This window comes from Gavialis gangeticus, unplaced genomic scaffold (assembly GCF_001723915.1).
Source record: "Gavialis gangeticus isolate Ggan-Ray unplaced genomic scaffold, GavGan_comp1, whole genome shotgun sequence".
NCBI classification, from domain to species: Eukaryota; Metazoa; Chordata; order Crocodylia; family Gavialidae; genus Gavialis; species Gavialis gangeticus.
This window is the reverse complement of record NW_017728965.1, coordinates 2,445,494-2,464,357: the sequence shown is the minus strand read 5'-3', so window position 1 is coordinate 2,464,357 and position 18,864 is coordinate 2,445,494. Positions and strand designations below refer to the sequence as shown.

General features: G+C 49.1%; 1 protein-coding gene across 1 annotated transcript in view; it reads right to left on the bottom strand.

Moving 5' to 3' along the window:
* Positions 1-3,170: 3,170 nt before the first annotated feature.
* The window catches only part of PEBP4 (phosphatidylethanolamine binding protein 4), an 80,104-nt gene continuing 64,410 nt past the window's right edge, over positions 3,171-18,864 (bottom strand). The window contains exons 4-5 of the mRNA XM_019504318.1: positions 7,353-7,451; positions 3,171-3,260 (exon numbers count right to left, since the gene is read on the bottom strand). Of these exons, the coding sequence (XP_019359863.1) occupies positions 3,186-3,260; positions 7,353-7,451 (174 nt within the window). The 3' untranslated portion in view covers positions 3,171-3,185. The remainder of the gene's footprint in view (positions 3,261-7,352; positions 7,452-18,864) is intronic.

The following is an 18,864-nucleotide window of genomic DNA, read 5'->3' as shown; positions in this document are numbered from 1 at the left end:
CGCTCAGAGCAACAGAGAGGCCAGGCACACGGCTGCGCTGCATCGCTCTTGCAATGCTAACATGCAAGTCAACATCAGCCCTCAGACGCTGAAGCGGCGGCTCCTTGGAAATGCCATAGACAGCCTAGAGATGTGGGGCTGGATCCCTGGCTGGCGTCAGCCAGCGCAGCTCCAGAGGATGTGAACAGGAGCTGTGCTGAATGACACCAGGACCAGCCAAAGCAAAGAGGGGACTCTCGCCCCAGGGAGTGACCTTTAGACTATTTCTACCTCCTCCCTGTGCTAGCACTGTGCACCCTTGGAAGGCAACATGCAGCTGGGCTGCAAGTGCTTCAGTTCAGGTGATGTCTCTTAACGTGCCCATACTATGTTTAGCACAGTGGAGCCCAGGGGCTCATGTACTACTGGAACAGAAATCGTGATGGTGAGTAATTAACACCGGCTGTTTATATTTTTAATGAGCATTCGTACATATGCTGGTGGTGCTGAAAGCTTTAAGTTAAACTCGGGGTCCCCCTGTGCTAGGTTCTGCATAAACACAGGTATGCGACAGCCCCCGTTTATATGCCGTAAATGGATTTGCTCCCATTAGGGACTGGTATTTTTGTCTGTTCTCCTGTCAGCTCAGCAAGGGAAGGGACAGAAAACCAGCGTAGCTGGGAGACTCCTGTCTTAGCATAGATTGCCAGGCAGAAGGGAGACCGGTACCCTTTTGAGGCCGGAAGTGACCATCCTGACCTCCTGCCATCACACATTGGTGTATTCCCCGCACCGATTCCTGCACCCAGATCATAACCCCCATTTGAGCCGTGGGGGGGTGAGCGTGCAAGCTGAAAGGGTCAAAGAGCTATTCTGAAATGGCAGGGCAGGGCAGAGCCCAGCTTGGGGAGTGTCAGGGCTTCTTGCAACCAGCTGGGGAACACAGAGAAAATGTAAAAAGTGTGAGAGTGGAAATGTCCACTCACCAGGTGTGTGGAAACACACAGCAGGGGAGACTGATCCAGACACTCCAATTGTGCTCCAGGAGACAACCTGGCATATGCACTGGAAAAAACACAGAAGCAAGCAGGCAGCAGCCTTTCCCCTCCCCAGCAAGCCCCTAGCTTCCCTCTCAGCCCCTGCCTCGAATCTCGCGAAAATTCCTTAACTTTTAAGGTTAATAAAGCTCTTGTTTGCTTAAGATAGCACCTGTTTCTATGGTGACACTTGCAACCCAGAACCTGTTTATCAACCAATAAGAGGAAATACACTGACAAATTCAAATGGCATGGAAGTAAATTGCTAGCGAAATCTCTGGGCGTGAAACAGCCCCGGTGCAGGGCGCTGGTGCCCTCGCTCCTGGGGCTGTTGTCTTCAGAGCAAGGCGATGCCTCCTCGGCATCCTTGGAGGTGGCCCTGCTCTCTGATCCACATGCCTGGGATTAGGAGTTCACTGCTGACAAAGCAGCTCCTCTTTCCGTAGCATGCAAGCAGCTTGCTAGCCTAACACCCTACTGGGGCACTCTTTTCACACTGCTACCATACTGCACAGAAGGAACAGCTGTCTGAATACCACGTTCCTCGCTGAACAGATTGTTTCCTTAACAGTCCCTGCTGCTTCACCTTCAGGCATCGGTGTCCCTAATGAGAACACCTGGAGAGCAGAGGGACAAGGTGCTGAGTCCCACCCAGGGGATGGTCAGGCCCGCTACCTGCTCCCTCCTCTCCATCCCCAGATGGCTTTCCAGAAGAGCGAGAGCGTGGGGCTGGGTTCCCAAAGACATCCCAAACCATCAGCTGGAGTCATGACTGTGAGGTGGCCAGACAGCTTCCTAGCTGTTAGGGAATGGAGGGGACCTTGGCTCCGGCCCCCCTTCACTCGGGCAGGGAAGACCGCTGGGGTCAGACGACCCCGGCAAGATGGGCAGCAAGACTGCGAGCGGGTTCTCTAGTGGTGAGGAAAGCAGGTGCGGGGAGGTCTCGTGGGGTCTTTTCCCAGCTCCGGGTAGGACCAGCGATACAGCGATTAGAGCAGAGGGAATTGCAAGTCGGCGCTCCTGGCCTCTAAACAAAGTTCAGTCGTCCAGTGGCTGGAAGTCGAGCATCTGGGCGGGAGGGGGGCCTATTTTGCGCATCGCTGCCGACTCGTTCGATCCCACCTGCGAGGAGCCTTGCCTTGCCTCGGTTTCCCTGGAAATCTTGCTACCCTCCCCGTTCGTGCCGAACGACGGCCAACTCTGCCAAGCAACAGAACAGAACCAGGGTGGGCCTCTCCCTGCGCTCGCTCCATCTCCGGCAGGAATTCTCCTGGCTGGCAGAGATGGTTTCCATAACGACTTTCTGTTACAAACATATTTTGATAAAAATAAAGTTAAAACAGCAAGGCTTTAGTGGAGTACAAATTCACTGCTCTCACTCTCCCCCTCCCCGAGGTGGGGGAAGAATCAAGTAAAGCATGCTATTTGAAGGACAGTATTTTCTGCCTTCTTTTTCTCTCCCTGCTGAATACAAAATGAAAAGCCTTGTTTACTGGATTTCTCTGTAAACTGGTTCAGACTCTGCCTAGTTACCTGATGCTCTACAGCACATACAGGATAATGTGATAAATTCATTTCCAATTCACTGCATTATCCTTTGAATATTTTAATGACTCATTGAATAGAGTAAAAAAAAAAAAGAAAAAAAAAGCGATTTCAAATGAACAATTATGCTGCATTAGAGTAAAGGCTGATTATGTTTAAACACTGCTTGCATGGATAACGGGACATATCGACCTCCGCCTATAAGAGCTAATTTGGCTCTTATCTCCAAATAATTTTACACTGCAAATTACCATGAAAACCTAAAGGGCTTTAAAAACATTCATCAAAAGATATTATTCCACTTTGTAGCAACATTTTTATTTAAATTATTTTGAATGGGAGTGAAAGCATCTTTCGTGTTTGACAATCAGAGAAACAGTGTCGCCGCTGCTGATAAGGGAGCGGCAAGCTGCGCGGCAGAAGGGGCTCTGCAGACTCAGCCACGCCGAGCGACAAAATGCTGCCGACCAAAACCCACCTCGACAAGGGAATTCAGTGCACAAGCCAAAGCGTGGTGGAGGGCCAAGGTACTGCAGCTCACGCACTTCTGCAACCGTGGCTCAGAGCGCTGTACACCTGTTAGTGAACTGAGCTTCCCCCGGGGACCACAATCTCCTCCATGTTTCAGCTGAGATTAAATGACTTGCCCTCAGCCCTGAAGAGAGGGCGGATGTCCGTGCCACAGCTGAGATCAGAGCTCTGATCTTCTGACACGCTTCTGCAGGCTTTCACCAGTAGGCCACACCACTGGTCCTGAACCGCAGGGCCTTGCCCACACACAAACCACTGCCTTGAGCTGAATTGTCACGAGCCACTTTTAACCTGAAATAAGAGTAACCACAGGCGGATGTGCACCAAATGAACTTGAGGTTCAAGTTAAAAACCCACAAGTGACTTCGTTGCCAATGTGTGCGCAGACCAACAGAGGCTCCTTAGAGAAGAGCCTACTATTTCCTACAGAAATGATTGGTATAGATTGTAGGGGGGGAGACTTGTAAAGATAGATATTTGGAGGTACTTAAGTACCTCTGAGGATGTGGGCTGTCACTAGATTTGCAAAAGCCTGGAGATACCTAAATCTGACCGAAATGGATGGGAGTTAGGCAGAAGATCTAAAAACCCCTAAGCGCCTTAATGGATCTCTAGGCACCTACATATCTTTGCAAATTTGACCCTAGGGCCCAGAATTGTTCTCACTGATTGTTCTCCTGGGCTTTATCAATGCCGATTAGAAACCGGAAATGTGATGCAGCTATATTTAAGACCATCCCCTCTGCCCAGTGAAGTTTGGCCCCTTGTCGGCATGAACTGCCATTCGGCCTTTTAACAGCTTTGGAAAGAGGCCGGCGAGCAGGTTTCCACCTGCCATACTTTTTGGTTAGGAATGGAAGCAGAACTGCCCAGCTGCCAGGAAAAAAACTCCTCCTGACATGGGAACAGACTTGCTTTGCAGAACAGAACTGAGCCTGAATCTTGAATTTCCCTGCTTTCCTTAGATCCTTTATTTGAAAAAAAAAAATAACCACAATAATTAGCAGTAGCCAATGCATCGGAAGGATCTATGCACAGAAGGGAAAACATGAGCTCCGTTTTTTTGGCGTTTAGTAAATATTAAAATTAATGAGAGACTTTCAGGACCCTGTTGTTAGAAATGCAGAAGGGCTCCTGTGAAGGATTTTTTTTTTCTTTTTTGAAAAAAAAATGTACACAAGTCTCTGCAATTATTCTGAATGCGTTATTTTTTTAGCCAATTATGAAATTCATGGAAAGTATTAATATCCAATTTTAATTTGCTCAATATTCCCATTAACAATAAAAAGTCTAATTAAGGTATCTGTACAAGAAGCCCTTAGCAGTAATTTCAGAGAATAATAGACGAGAATGACTAGATATTTCTTGTTAAATGCATGCTGCAAATTAATTGATATCTTAATTAGACTTTAGTACTCAGATTATTAGTTAGATTGAACTGGAGCCGAAACACCGAACACCTCATCTTTTAAAAAATAAAATAAAGGCAGGCAACAGAGAGAGGAAGAAACTGCTTTTCTCAATACTGTTTCTCTAAATGGACTGATAATGCAAGAAGTAAAGGTTTGGGACCGGTGCAAAAGGTTTTGCACAAAAATAACAACACCGGCCTTCACTTGTGCCTTCTCTGACAGGATCTCACTAGGAGCCCAGGCGTAACACTCAGGTGAGATAGGCTGGCGTCACTACCACCATGTGCTGCCGCAAGGAGGTTTAAGGACCTGACCACGGTAGCAAAGGGAAAGGGTGGCACAGCTGGGAAGGAATCCAGGGCTCGGCTCCCAGGTCTATGGTGCATCTACAAACAGATTCAGTCAAAAGCATGTTTTGGCCCCGCTTTTGTTTTCCTCATTTCCATTGCCTGCTTCTGATTTATCATTTCCTTGTGGGGAATTTGATTCCTGAATGGCATATCCTTACAGCCTGTCCCTGGAGGAGTCCTAGCACAGTAGAACAGCAATCGCCGTGCAGATCTGCAACCTGGTGTGCCCTGGGTTTTCTGCCATGTTCACGCCGTACGGAACGAGGACAACACGAGTAAAAGAAAGATCCACTCCAAGACCCGTCCACGCTACACGAAAAGGCTCGCAGAACTACAGCCGTGTCCTGTGATCGGCCGAAACATAAAAGACTTGAACATAATCTGTCCTGGAATGGCTGCAACCAGAGCGAGTCTCATCTCTCTGGTAGAGGTGGGCAACCCACTTTCACAGGAAACATGGTTTTGACAACAGAAGACTTCAGCCCGAATGAAATATTTTGCAGAATGTTTCAGCTTTGGCAAAATTATTAAGTTTTCAGGTTAGCTTTTTTTTTTTTTAATCAAAGAAAATGTCTTTTGAATTTTTTCCCCCGAATTTCCTTGCAAAAAATAATTGACCTTTTTGGCCCAGCTTTGCTCTAGCGTCTCAGGCAAACAACCGCATACTTGTCTAAATAATCAGACCATTTTACATTTCAATAGCAGCCTTCCGTCTCGTGCGGTTTGACATAAAGGATCACAGAAATGCAACCATCTCTGGAGAGAAGCACGCCGACATTTACACACAATACGAGAGGAGGAGAGAATTAAAATGTTGGCCAGGAATACTTGTTCTTATGAAAAGCCAGCCAAAGAATGGTGGAAAATGATTTGTGAATAGACAGCATGGTGAGTGATAGAGAAATATCACAAAGCACAACTTGTAGAATATTGTTCGACTCTCTGTAGCATTGGTGGGGGTTGGGGAATCATTCATAAATAACCAACTTGACAATCGGTGTGTTGGGGGAGGGAATCCTGGAACAAACGGCATGGGAATGTTATTCAGGCAGCTCTTATTGCACAAAACCTCTGCTCTCTCCACGAAGTACACAGGAGCCACTCTGGAGGGTCTGTCCAGGAAAGCATGCAAAATCCCCAGGCCACAAAGTCCTCACTGTCCTGCATCATGCCAGGAAAGAGAAACCCCTGAGCAAACCCTGCTAGGATTGAAACCCGTGCTTCCAGGGAGGCACCGATATTCTAAATGTGGTGCTTAGGTAGCTGATGTAACGAGCTGAGCCATGTGGTTTCTAAAGGGAGTTACCCGACGCATCCCACTGAACATGTCCTTATGCTCATTTGCTGCATGCTGAATGATGTACACACGTGCATGCAGGCTTGAAGACCCCTCAGTATGGGAGTGAGCTACCCCGCGGAAGCAGAGGCCCTGGTCTGACTCCCAAGAGTACGTGTGCAATGCACACTCATCTTAGGCAGCACAAAAGGGTATGCCAACTAGACTCCCACAGCAACAGCCCAAGGCAGCAACCCAGACCCCAGCACTCATCTGGCCTTCCTTCCCCAGTAGCTTGGCTTTACAATGCATTCTTGGTGCTATACAGTTCTACCAGCCTCCAAGTCAGCCACCCAAAATGATTCCTGTCCCAGCATCTCACCCAGCAAGCAAGCAGGAGATGGATTTGTTGCCAACTCAGGTGTTACCGAGCCAGACTCCGCACTTCCGGAAGCAGACAGACTAGCATCCGGGTCAGCAGAACTAGTTATTTCCACCAGGACTAAGGTTGGCTCCATGTCATGTTGTCAGTACAACCCTCCCCATTTGGTCTCACCGTGTTAAACCAGGTGCGTACCATTGCTTGCGTGTACAGAAGAGGTTTACCTTACTGAGATGCTGGATGTAAGGTACCAGGAGATGACTGACAGAGTATATAATGCTCGTGATTTCACTTACCTCTGAATGCTAAGGTTACTTCTCCGTTTAGCGCACCAAAAACATGTACAACAGAGAAGTGGGAGCTCAACAAGGGCCAGCAACAAGACCAAGAACTAAATGACCAAGTCCTCGTTCCCCCATACGAAACTCCATTTTTTGTTAACACACAGTTATGTGAAGCTTACTCTCAGCTTTCTTTTTCCTTGGGGCTTCCTCTTGTGTCCATGAAAATTATTACGGTGACCTGTGATACACCGTGTGTCATTGCCCCATGCACGGGCTATTTCAAGCCCAAACTGAGCCTACGTCCATGAATGAACCAGAGGAGGAAGAAAGGTGGTGCATTCATCAGCAAGTCTAAGTAGAAACAGTCCTGGAAATGCTCTTTTCGGGTTTGTCCCCATCCCAAATGAAACCATGAGCTGCTCTACTGCCTCAACACAATGATCAACGCTTCCGTGCGCGCAGGCTGGAGGAATATATCAAGCAACACGCATGCAAGATGCCCACCGACGTGATCGTGGGCAGAACAGTTAAGAGGAAAAATGTGCGTGGTACTCACTTTTATGTCAATGACAAGCCAGTGCCTCCAGAAGCGGAACTTCGGATCCGATCTGCTCGGGGCGTCTGGATCAGCCATAATCAGCACGTAGCTCTTATTCTGGAAATAAAACAACAGTAAATGAATGGCAACCTTCCCAAGGGCAGCTATGCACAGGGGCTCTGCGATTCTACAGTAGGCAAACAGGAGTTGGGAAGGGAGCGTGCAGCAGTTGTCAGGGCAGAACGGACTAGGACGTAGGATCCTGGGGTTTCTTTTCCTGGCCCGGCTACCGACTCCCGGAGGGAGTTTATTCCATCTGAGCACATTGTCTTCTGGTGCCTGTGCTGGAGACCTTCAGCCTCAAAGGCTGTCAGCCCAGGACCCTCATCATGCACACAGGTGTACACACACTGCACCCCGTGGTTACATACGTGTGCGATCCCTCCATAAAATGCATGCGAGAAAGAATGCAACGTATCCTCTGGCAGAGTGCTTCATGCCGTCCCCAAATTCCCCTTTCCTGACTTTTTATCCCTCGTGGCCTAAGATGCCTCCAAGGGCTTGCAGAGGAAGAATGGGCTTTTGTAATGTGTCCAAAAGACAAGGCACTTGAGAGAAGTTTCCCCAATTGTGCGTTAACCACATTCGACAACAGAGTAACACAGAGACATGCTGTGACACAAGGGGCTTTCCGCGCAGAGGCCTGCGTTCCACGGGGACCGGGACATAGTCTCACTACAGGCATGGAAACAGGATCTGCTAGCCCTTCCCAGCAAGCCCTGCTGGTTCAATGGTATGAACGGTCTGAACACCCAGGTTTCGCACCAACTAAGCAAAAACACTGACTTTTATGCTAGAACGAGCCTGTGAACCAGTGAGTTGGGGCTGACATGTCTTGGGAAGGGAAAACCAGGTCAGTGCAATGGTAGCTGGCTGTTTTGTAATACCGTGAAAAGGGTAAAAAGAAAAAAGTCAGTGCAGAGCCTTCAGAAAGTGCACTTTAAAACCCCGTCTCATTGTCCTAACTGGTGTTATAAATGACACCAATATCCATGAAAGGGGCCAGGCCTCCTCTTAGCTGTTTTGAGATGAAAGATGCTGCCTTAAAGCAAAGGGCTGTTGTATTTCATGAGCAATCTCTATTTTTTTTTAAGCACATTCCCCATCATCCTGCCCACAGCAGGGAGGCTGGACCCGATGATCTCACGCGGTCCTTTCCAGCCCTAAACTTCTGTGAATCTGTGCACAAGCTAGAGAGACCCGGGCTGACAGCCCTGGAAGAGAAAGCCTTCTCTTTGTTCAGAAAAGAACCGCGGCCTGGCCAGGGCCAGCGCTCCCCAACTGGCCGCCCGGGAGGTCCCACAGCAGGGCACCCCCTCTCTATGCCCGGCACACCCCATGATTAACAGGGGACACTTCTGAAAAGGGTTCTTGCAGGATGGATACCTGCCGGAAACCACACAGGTTTCACCCCCTATTCTGGTTCTCCCAAACTGGGCTGGGTTCAGTGACCTACGAACACTGAGCTAAGAGAAACTGCTGATCTTGGTGGACGTGGCAGGATGCAATAAGGCAACGGATAAGTAAGTACCGAGACTAAGGGGCCTATACCCTAATGGGACTTCAAGACGCGTGTATCAGCTCATCAGCAGTCCAGCACCCAGCACAGTGTACTTTGGGCTTGAGATTTTGTCAGCTGGTGAGAAGAGGTAGCCACGTAATTCCTGTTCAAATCACACAGGAGCTGCGTGGCTAAAACCCCCCTCGTCACAGGTAGCAACCTCAGCCTGGAAGTATCCTTGCAAGCTCTTCAGTGGTACAGTTTATACGGCACCTTGTGCAACGCAACCCTGGTCCACGCCTGCCATGATATAAACCATTATTCAGAGTGCACCATTTTAACCTCGTTGAGTATCATCTTCATTTTAAAGAGGGCAAAAGTGAGCCTACGGTCTTTTCTATAGGGAAAGTCACGCTGATTTAATTTCAGGTGCGAGCTTAAAACAATCTCATTAAAAGGTAGCCAAAGGATGCCTTATTTCAGTTTAAACTAGACATATTTTGCATTAGCTTAATCCACATTTAGGAACTGTAAGAGGACCCTCTTAACCTGAAATAGGAGTCTCCTTGCAAGCATTTGTGCTAAAACTTAACTAAATTGTTTAGTTAAATAGCAGCAGGTTTCTGTGTGGACAAGACCACAGAGAAGTAAAGAGCCTGGTCATAAGAGGCAAGCAGCGCCCACGGTGCCCCGGCCCAAGGTGAAGGGTGGGATCTGAGGGTAAAACGTGACTGTTCCCAGTGCTGTGCTCTGACCGCTAACTGCTGCCTTCCTGCACGGCCTGCCTCTTGACGCTGAGAGGCAGAGCACAAGCCAGCGTTCGAACCATCATAAAACAGAAATATTTGCTGGCGGCATGAAGGCTGGCATGCACGGCGGGGAAAAAATCCTGCACTGCAAGTGTGAAGGAATTCGAGTTCTAACTTTAGGTGGGTACATGGCTGAATGCTGCATTTGTGAATCTCTCGTTTCTACTTCGGTGCCCAGCTGGTGGGAACAGAACGCGTAGTCATGGGACTGTCATAGTGTGCTGTCCAGGTTAACATGTAGCATTTCTATTACTATTAACAGACTTTCTGCTCCTCACTCCATCTGTTCTTTGAAATAATTGCAGTTGTACAGACCATGCCTTCGCTACAGGCAGGCTCTGGGGAGAGGATAGTGCTTTTATGCAAAAAAAAAAAAAAAGTGTTAAAAAATAACAGCAAACACGAGAATAGAGTGTGAGTGAAGTTAACAGCAGGCTTAGAATTCAGTACAGATTGTGGCCTATAAAGGCGGTGTTGCACATGGCTTTGGGATGGCCTGGCCAGGCCTTTCTGTGCAAGGAAAGAGGGGTCAGCCACCTTGTACCAACGCCAGGCGTGCTGCGTCCCCTCGGCCGGCTTTCTCACGTTCCAGGACAAGTTACACGATACCTGGATTCACCCCAGACACATGGTTCCCAGTATGGAGCTGCGCAGGAACAAGCAGGAAGGGCCTGACCGTTCCCACACTGGATGCATTCGACTTGGACAGAGGTCAGCGGGTAGCCTGAGCTCCCCCCATCCCTTTGGGGATTCAGGAGCGCGTTGAAACACACAGCGACAAGTTGAGACTTACTACATGGCAGCTGCTCCATGCATGCTTTTACCCATTTTGCTTTCTGGGTTTCCCTCTACCAGGATTGCTTTCAGGCTTTCCCCCTACCTTGTTTCTTCAGCCTTTTGGCTAAGAGTAAGCGAGACTGGGGGGTACCTGAACTCCAAGGCCTCCAGGCTTGGGGATTGCATGTAGGATGCCTGCCATGGATTTGGGAGTATGTGACGCCCCGGACTGAAGTAGCGCCACACCAGGGGTGGGCAAGTATTTCGGGCGGAGGGCCGCTTACTGAGTTTTGGCAAGGCATCAAGGGCCGCATGACAGGCAGCCAGGGGCAGATAAATATTAACTTTCTAAATTTTTTAGGGGCCCTGCAGGCCAGATAGAATGGCCTGGCCGGCCGCATCCGGCCCCCGGGCTGCATTTTGCCCACCTCTGCGCCACACAGACTTGAATGGCTGAGCTCTGCTCCGTCACAATTTGGAACTTAATTCAGAACTGATTTGGCTCTGGAAATGGATTTTTTTTTTTTTTTAAAGAACCCTATGGGGAGTGAAAGCTAAACCAGGATAGCTAGACTGTTAGGGAGAGGGTGGGTTGGCTTTACTGTACGGAAAGTGTGGGTAGCTACTCTAGAGCCGCTAATGCGTGCTAAGACCATGCCCCCTTAAAACTCATGGTAATTTGTTCATCATTGAAAACCCTTAGTCATTTTTCCCCTGTGCTTGGTATGGGCTGCAGGGGGGAACAGTATGCTCCTTCTCCACTCCCCATACTCTTGGGCTGTGCAGGAAGTCCAGGGCTACTCTCATGTTCTCTGAGAACCAGAGGGTGGCTACCAAACAGCACGCTCTGGCCACAAGTCCAATGCACTCCCTTACATCAGGGACTGGGGCCAGGGCTTGAGGACAGCTCTGTAGAGTCTGGGAAGCCCCCCTGATTGAGAGTAACTTTGTGGGGTGGAGAGGAAGCATCTGGCTCTCCAAGGCACCTTTACTCTGCACTATGCAGAAGTCATTTCAAGGTGCTTTGCAGCTAAAGGTAAACAGAGAAGAGTTGGCTCATCTCAGTGAGAAGTGAGGATTGGGGATGCTTCCCTGAAGCTCACGCAAACCCCTTGAGATGTGCCTTAGGACTGTCACTCTTGCAAATTATGAGGCTTTTGGCTGGGCAAGAACCGATGCAAGAACAGCTTCTTTTGGGCCACGCCCAGTCTTGCACCAAAGGCGTGTGTCACTTCCATGCCTGCTGAGGGATGGGAGGCTTCCAGGATGCAGGGGAAACAATGCACTAGGCTCAGTATACCTGAAGTTTGAAGCTCAAGCAAAAGTTTATCTCACAGCATTACCTGGACGGCATCCTGACAAGCAATGCTACACCTCCCACCTAAAGGTAGCAAAGCTTTTTGTGGACACACATTCATCTTCTTGGTGCCCCAACGTCTTAAGTATTATCACCACCCAAGCAGCAGACAGGAAAACCAGCTTGCATCTCAACAAAGCCGTGGCAGGGGCAAGAAAATGAACCTGGAAGTTTTGCCCCTCCATCTCCTGCTCTGATAATGAGGTCACACTCTCCTCCCTTGGTTGGTGATAAGGCTCTTGACTTCCAGTGCCCTGGCTCTGGCCACCAAAACAGGGATGGCCCCAGGAGTTGTGACAGCAGTCACCAGGAGTGATCATTGCATGCCTGCTTCTGAAATTGCACCATGTCTGACTACTCCTCCATCCCTGCTCTACTCTAGAAGAGTTGCATGCTGAGGACAGGCACTGCTGACTGCACTGGTACCTGTCTGTAAGTGACAGAGGAGCTCTGCTCTGGGGATTTTTTATTTTAAAACCTTTCCTTGACATGGGCTAACAGCATTAATGCCTGTCAAGACTCCAGACAGGGAATCAGCCCACAGTGATGCTGGAGATGCTCAGCTTTATAGGCATGAATCAGCCCCAGGGATTATTGGATGGGAGGGAAGCTGGCTGAAATCGGAAAATTCCTCACTCCTCTCAGTTCTCCAAAGGAAGGTGCAGGCAATGGGGGAAGTGGCAGAAGAAGGGAAAAGCCATCTCCTAGCTGTTTCTGCCTGACTTGTGTCAAACGCCTATGCTTTTTGTCTCTCTTTCCCATTGGGCAACAAAGTACAAAGAGCCATGTCTCGACTGCCAGCTTGCATTCTCTCCCCTAACATGGCACCAACTGGCTGTAGCCTTTGGGGCCGTCTTTTCCATCCCAGCCAGCGCTGGTGCAACAGGGTGCAGGGAATCCAAGCCAGCATGCACTGGCATGGAAACCCCACTGCTGGGTTACACAACACACCGTCTTATTGGACTGCACTCCCCATGGCACATCCCTGGCCTTTCGGGGGCTCGGGTAACCTATAACCCATGGCTACCCACGAGATCAGGGGCAGAGCCAAGAACTGAACTCCAGTCTCCTGTTCAAGCGCCTTAACCACGCACCAATCCTTCCCATTTATTCTATGCTCCCCTGCAAGTACAGGAGATGGACATTGGACGTCGACTGCCAAATCGCCAGCACTGCCCATAACCGTGCAGAGGCTAACACCATCTGGCCTGGAACGTCTCGGCTTCTCCAGATAATGCAGAACTACCCGGTTGCGCCGAGGGTGGGGGCGAGCTAGTTAACCTCTGCTGGGCGCTTTGACAATGGAAGGACTAAGCATTATGGTTTAGCTGTTAATTGTTTCTGGGGGGGAAGCAGCAGTATGTATAATTACGATTATTTCTAAAAGCACGAGCTGTTCAGATTATCCACAGTTTTGGAAACTTGCTCTGAGCAGGCGAGGACTTTTTCAGAACCAGAGACAGCAAGGCAGGCGGGCAGGCAGGATGGAGAGGGATTAATGTACTGAGGATACGCAGCTCAATAGATCCAGAGGAGATGGGGCTGCACAGGAATTAAAGACTTATCCAAATGAAAGCAAATAGGGTGTTAAGCAACACACATGTAGAGCTAGCGGTTTCCTAGGTAACAAGTGCACCATGGAAGTGCCACACATGCACTGCCTGAGCAGCCTAGCGCATTTCTGCTGGTAACTGAACAATGCAAAGGAATGAGTCAGGGGCCATGCTTGCTATGCAAGGTGTGGGGACCGATTTCCTGAAGGGGGGCTGAGTAAATAGTCTGACCCCAAACTGCAACCTAAAAACTTTGGGAGGGGAAGCGAATACAGCATGTGTATATATTAGCACCATCTCTGAGGTCTGTGAATTCAGGGAGATGCAAGGTATGCTGGAAAGAAGTGGCAAATCCAAAGTCTACAGTGGATGAGAGTCTGTGTTAGGGCTTGTGTACCTCAGCATGGGTCCGACGACATGGCTTTACAGTCTTGTGTAAACCATTCAACCTTAGTGCAAAACTAGGCTGTGCTCTGTGCTGCTGGCCCAGCTCCACTTGGAGATTTTGGGTTCGTTTGATGGCAAAACTTGAAGTCAGATGGTGAGAACCTAGGAGGCATCCATTCCCCTCCTCGCTTCATTGAAACCCTCCAAAGTGAAGCAGAGAGGATAGGGGTGTTTACCAACCCACATCTTGATCCTTTCAAAGAGCAGAAATACACTTTGTTGACCGAGCAAGTCCCAGTTTCTAAATCATGTTCCAGACCCTCTCAAAAACATCAGACCTGAGCCCCCCTCCATTTGGTTCCCATGAAAGAAGTACTATTTTGCATTTACAACCACCTAAGGTTGGGGACGGTGCTGCTTTGAGCAGGGGGTTGGACTTGATGACCTCCTGAGGTCCCTTCCAACCCTTGTTTTCTATGATGCTAAGGTATCCACCATAGTAACATCAAGCAGCTTCCATCAGAAATAAGCGGAGAGATTGGCAAACATCCAAGAGCGAGTTATACTGTGAAAGGTGGATCTCTGAGGAACTCATAAGGTCCCCTTTATTGTAGCAGCTAAGCATCTCACACTTGGTAATGCACTGGCCTCCACAACACACATGCAAGGTATGGAAGTGCTAATATGCCCATGGTACAGACGAGGAAACCGAGACACTAAGAAACAAAGGAGCAGATCCTATTTCACCTTGCAGGTTCCTAAGCAGGATCCTATTGCACCCATCCTGGGTCCTTAAGAAAACATTAGTGCACAAGTTGGGCGGGTCCTCCTCTTCACAGCTTTTCTGACTTAGCCCCATGGATGACTGGTGCCTCCTGAGTCTGGCGGCACCCCCGCAGAAACCACGAGTGGTGTTGGCGGCAGGGACAGCCCTGTCAGGGGGTGGGGCATGTGCCCCCCCCACCCCAACCAATCGCTTATGCTTAGCCCTGAGGTTCAGATGACAGCACGTGACAAAGCAGACACATTCTCAGCTTTTTCAGCGCTTGAGCAGGATGCAGCAGCACCACACTCAAGCACCTAATAGGTGGGACAGGATCCTGCCCAACAAGACTTGCTCAAGGTCACAGAGAAATCACTGGCAGAGCAGGGATTTCAACATGGGTTTCCAGCCTAGCTCACTGACCATGAGGCCCTCTCTCCAACAGGTCACTCCACACTTGCCATTGCTCCACTGACGTCCAGATCTGGTCTGTTCAGTTGAGAATATCTCCATCTTCTGGGTGCCAGTGCTGTGAGCGCAAGCTGGGATCTGAGAGTCAATCTGTTTTTTTTCTGGCTTCTCACCAGTAATAAGGATTCTATAATGGGCATGGAGTTAGCAATTCTGTGGTTGATGTGTGACCGAGGATAAACTCCAACTCCCTCTCCTGTGGCTAACGGGAGGGAAAAGCAAGCGAGAAAATCGCTTGCAAGTAAGCAAGCCAATGCGACTCTGAGCACACATAAAGAGCAGAGCGGTAGAGTACGAAAGTAGGGTTTCTTGGTCACCTCCTCTCCCGCTATATCCTCAGCTCAAGATCCACGCTCCCCTCCCCTGTAAAATAGGTCAGTGATATTAACCCTGTTGAGCAGAAAGATGTGCAGAGGCACAGAGACGCAGAGTGGCTTGCCCCAGGGGACAAGCACCAAAAATGGGAAATCAGACCCCGTCTCCACACCCCTGAGTCCTGTGCTCTAGCCACTAGACCGGCAATCCCCTGTCCCCCCTCTGTGCTCTGAAATGCCTCAGGGAACCTATAGCAGCTTTATAACAGCCTGGAAATTCAGCCTGATCTGCCGTGTGGCAGAGCTGTTTGCTAGGCAGCCTAATGTACATACTCTGCCCCAAGGGCCAGTCAGAGTTAAGACAGCCAAATATTTACACAGCCTAACGCTCTTCTAATAATTGATTAATCCAGGATCATTGAAGTCAAACCCTCGATTTGTTAGAAAATCCATGCCCAGACCGAACCCTGTAGATGCCTTAAGAAAAGGGCTTATTTACTATGAAAAGAGAGTGCTTGGGGTTTTTTTGCATGGCAAAACAGACTTAAGTTTGGTGTGATAAAACATCCAGGGCTATACTAAACTGGTTGTGTTATTAAGTAGAAGGTAACATCACGTTCTCAGGGTCTGTTTGGCTCTCAGCATCTATTTGCAAGACCTGTTAGTACCAATGCAATAGGAATACAGGCAGCAACAGATCCTAGCTCGCAAACATCAATGGCAATAATCTAGTGTGAGTAATATAACCCTCCTCCTTTCATTAAGATGCATGTATGCATGCATTAAACAGGCATTAGCCCTTTGTATTTAAAAAAAAAAAAAAAAAAAAAGCACTTTTCAGGAAGCTTTTGGGTTCACCTGAAGTTGTGGTCAGCTAAAACTGGCTGGGAATTTCTTCATCGACTGAGAGGTTGTGGCATGAGGGTGGGCTCGGGCAAAGAGGAAAAAAACCACTAATTATCCACGAGGGACAACAGCTTGGGGTGGCATTTAGGTTATGGTTACCCCCAGGTAAAACTGGAGTGACAGAACTGAACTCTGCAAAATTGTCCTGGTGCAGAAGAGATCAGGATCTGCCTCTTTAGTCTTTTCCTGGCACGGTCTATAAATGGTAAAGTCCGCCTATGCAGTATTATGCTTAAAACCAAAACAGCAGAGATGGAAAATAAGATTTGTGTTGGGAAGCGAAGCTGCTTCCTTCACGGCAGCACTGAATTGGCTGCAACTGACAATGACGACGCCAAATTTATACTTTTCATTTTTCTGGAAATAAAGAGTATTTATAAATGTAAAAAATTTTTTTAAAAAAAACAAACCCTGGAAAGGCCAATTCCGCTTTCGTTTCCCCCTACACACTCACTTCATCATCTCTAGCAAACAGGAGGAGTAATTGGACAGTGTGCTTACAGGCCCTCTAAGACAGGTCTGCTGGAAGGAAGCTAAATGCATCAAGTGGCAGCTAAAAGGCAAGTTAAAAAACACGTCCACACACAAACAAACCCCAGCCAGGATGACACACAGCCAAGGGAGGCTGCGGCCCCTCGGTCTTCAGCTTGATGCTTGTGACTGGTGGTGAATTCATCTCTCTTCCCCAAACCTTCCCACCAGCTGTGTTTGGGTTTCCCAGGTAAGACACCACTTGGTTACTGCCACGCTCTTGCCCTGGATTTCTGCTCAGCTGTGGGACGGTGCCTGGAAGCGAGGCAGGCGTGCCTGTTTGGAGGCAAGGAAGCCACAGCATTAACTGGGGAGACTCGACGCATTTTAAAACGAATGCGCGAGGAGGAAGCAGGAGGCGAGCGCTCCCTGTGACAGAGCGCAGCCTTCCAGCCCCATTACCGTCACACGGGGGGACATGTCGATTGGTGACATTTGACATTTGCTGAAAAGTATTTTGATGCGAAATGGCACCTCAGTCACAAATTATTTTCAGTCTTGGGCTTTAAAAAAAAACAAAACAACAACAAAAAAACCCCCAGATCTTGCTGGGCAACATTTGAAAACAATCAGCAAAGCAAAAGACCATCCTTCCCCAGCCCCAAGCCAAGGGGTCAGCTCTGCATGGCTGCATGCCGGAGGCCTGCTTCCCTGCTCACTGCCACAGCCATTTACACCTGGGCTCAGTGAACATCAAATGCTGCTGTCCCAGAAAGAGATTGAAGGAGGGCAATTCGGGAGCCCTTGTCTAGATCCACAACACTACAGAGGATCCTGGCTGTCCTTTACCCCGTCCCTGCCTGGGAACTGCTCCCATCCAGGGATGCATCTCTGCTGATCCCCAACTGTGCACAACTTCGCTTAACTTGAGCTCAAACTGAGGCTTTACTCCTGCTTTGAACACAATAGCAAGATTGGTGCAAATGCTGGCCTGCCCCAGTGCATCTGAATGCAGGACTCGGCGTGTTGGGTCCTAGGAGTCCCTCCCCGGTGGTACAGGAGACAGAGAAGCGGGGGAGCAGACAGCCATTCTGGAGGATGGGCATGAGTCTTGATCTAGGCTCGTCTAGGCTTGGCCAGATTGGGGTTGGGGTATGTCACAGCACGAGAACTGGCAAGAAAAGGGAGTTTCCAATGTTGGGCTGATGGAAGCTATGGAAGTGCCAAAGGGAGAGTGAAGGGAAATCTTTGAGAGTTGAAGTAGGTCATGTTCACATTCTCCAAATGGCCTGTGAAACATGGCTCCCCACCATCAAACGTCAGTGCTCCACTACTGCATCCAAATTCTCCTGTATTACAATGCTGCAAGCACAGAAACTTCCAGGCCAGATCAGATCCTTTGTCTGCCCAAACCCATTAGGGCTTCCCAAGCAGAAGCAGAAAGCTCCTTATGTCAAGTTGCTGGAGATGGCTTCAAGCCCTGTAGCATGGAGGATTAGCATTGTTTCCAATATTGGCTAGCATATAGCCTTGTTCTCCATAGGCATGCCCAAACCCTTTGGAGTCTTGCTAAAGGTTTTTGGTCTCTGTGTCAATAAGCTCTGGCATCTAATTGCACACTGTGCACAAAAAGTATTTCCGTTTCCGGCTCTGAATTCGCTCTCTTACCGATTCCATTGATGCTTCCTTGTCCTGGCGCTCTGGGAAACCAGCACTCTTACAAATCGAGGCCAACCTAAGCCTTGGGGGTTGGGACGGATCTCAAAATGATCATGCAGCTGCCCTGCCCCAAAAAAGTGACTTTCAAGCAGAAGCAAGAGAAAGCCATTGTCCCCAGAGCTCAGCCCTGTGTGAGGGTCCCAGGAAGAAGGGCTGAGGTTGAGAAGCAAACCAGCTTGAGGTTTTCTTCACTGGAGGAAACCATTCACCATCCTCCCGTAGACCACCAGCTCTGGCTCCCCTCTGACGGAGAGGCGGGAGATGCAACTTTCTGAGAGCGAAGCCTGGCAAGGAACCATGGCACGATGCCATCAGGGATGCCAGGACTTGGCCAGCTTCCCCCACAAAGTGAGGACATCACAGCAAGGAGCCTGCAAGGCGAACCCTGTGGCGGGTGCAGAGATCCCACCTCAGGAACACAGCTGGGTGTTCGTATCCCTCC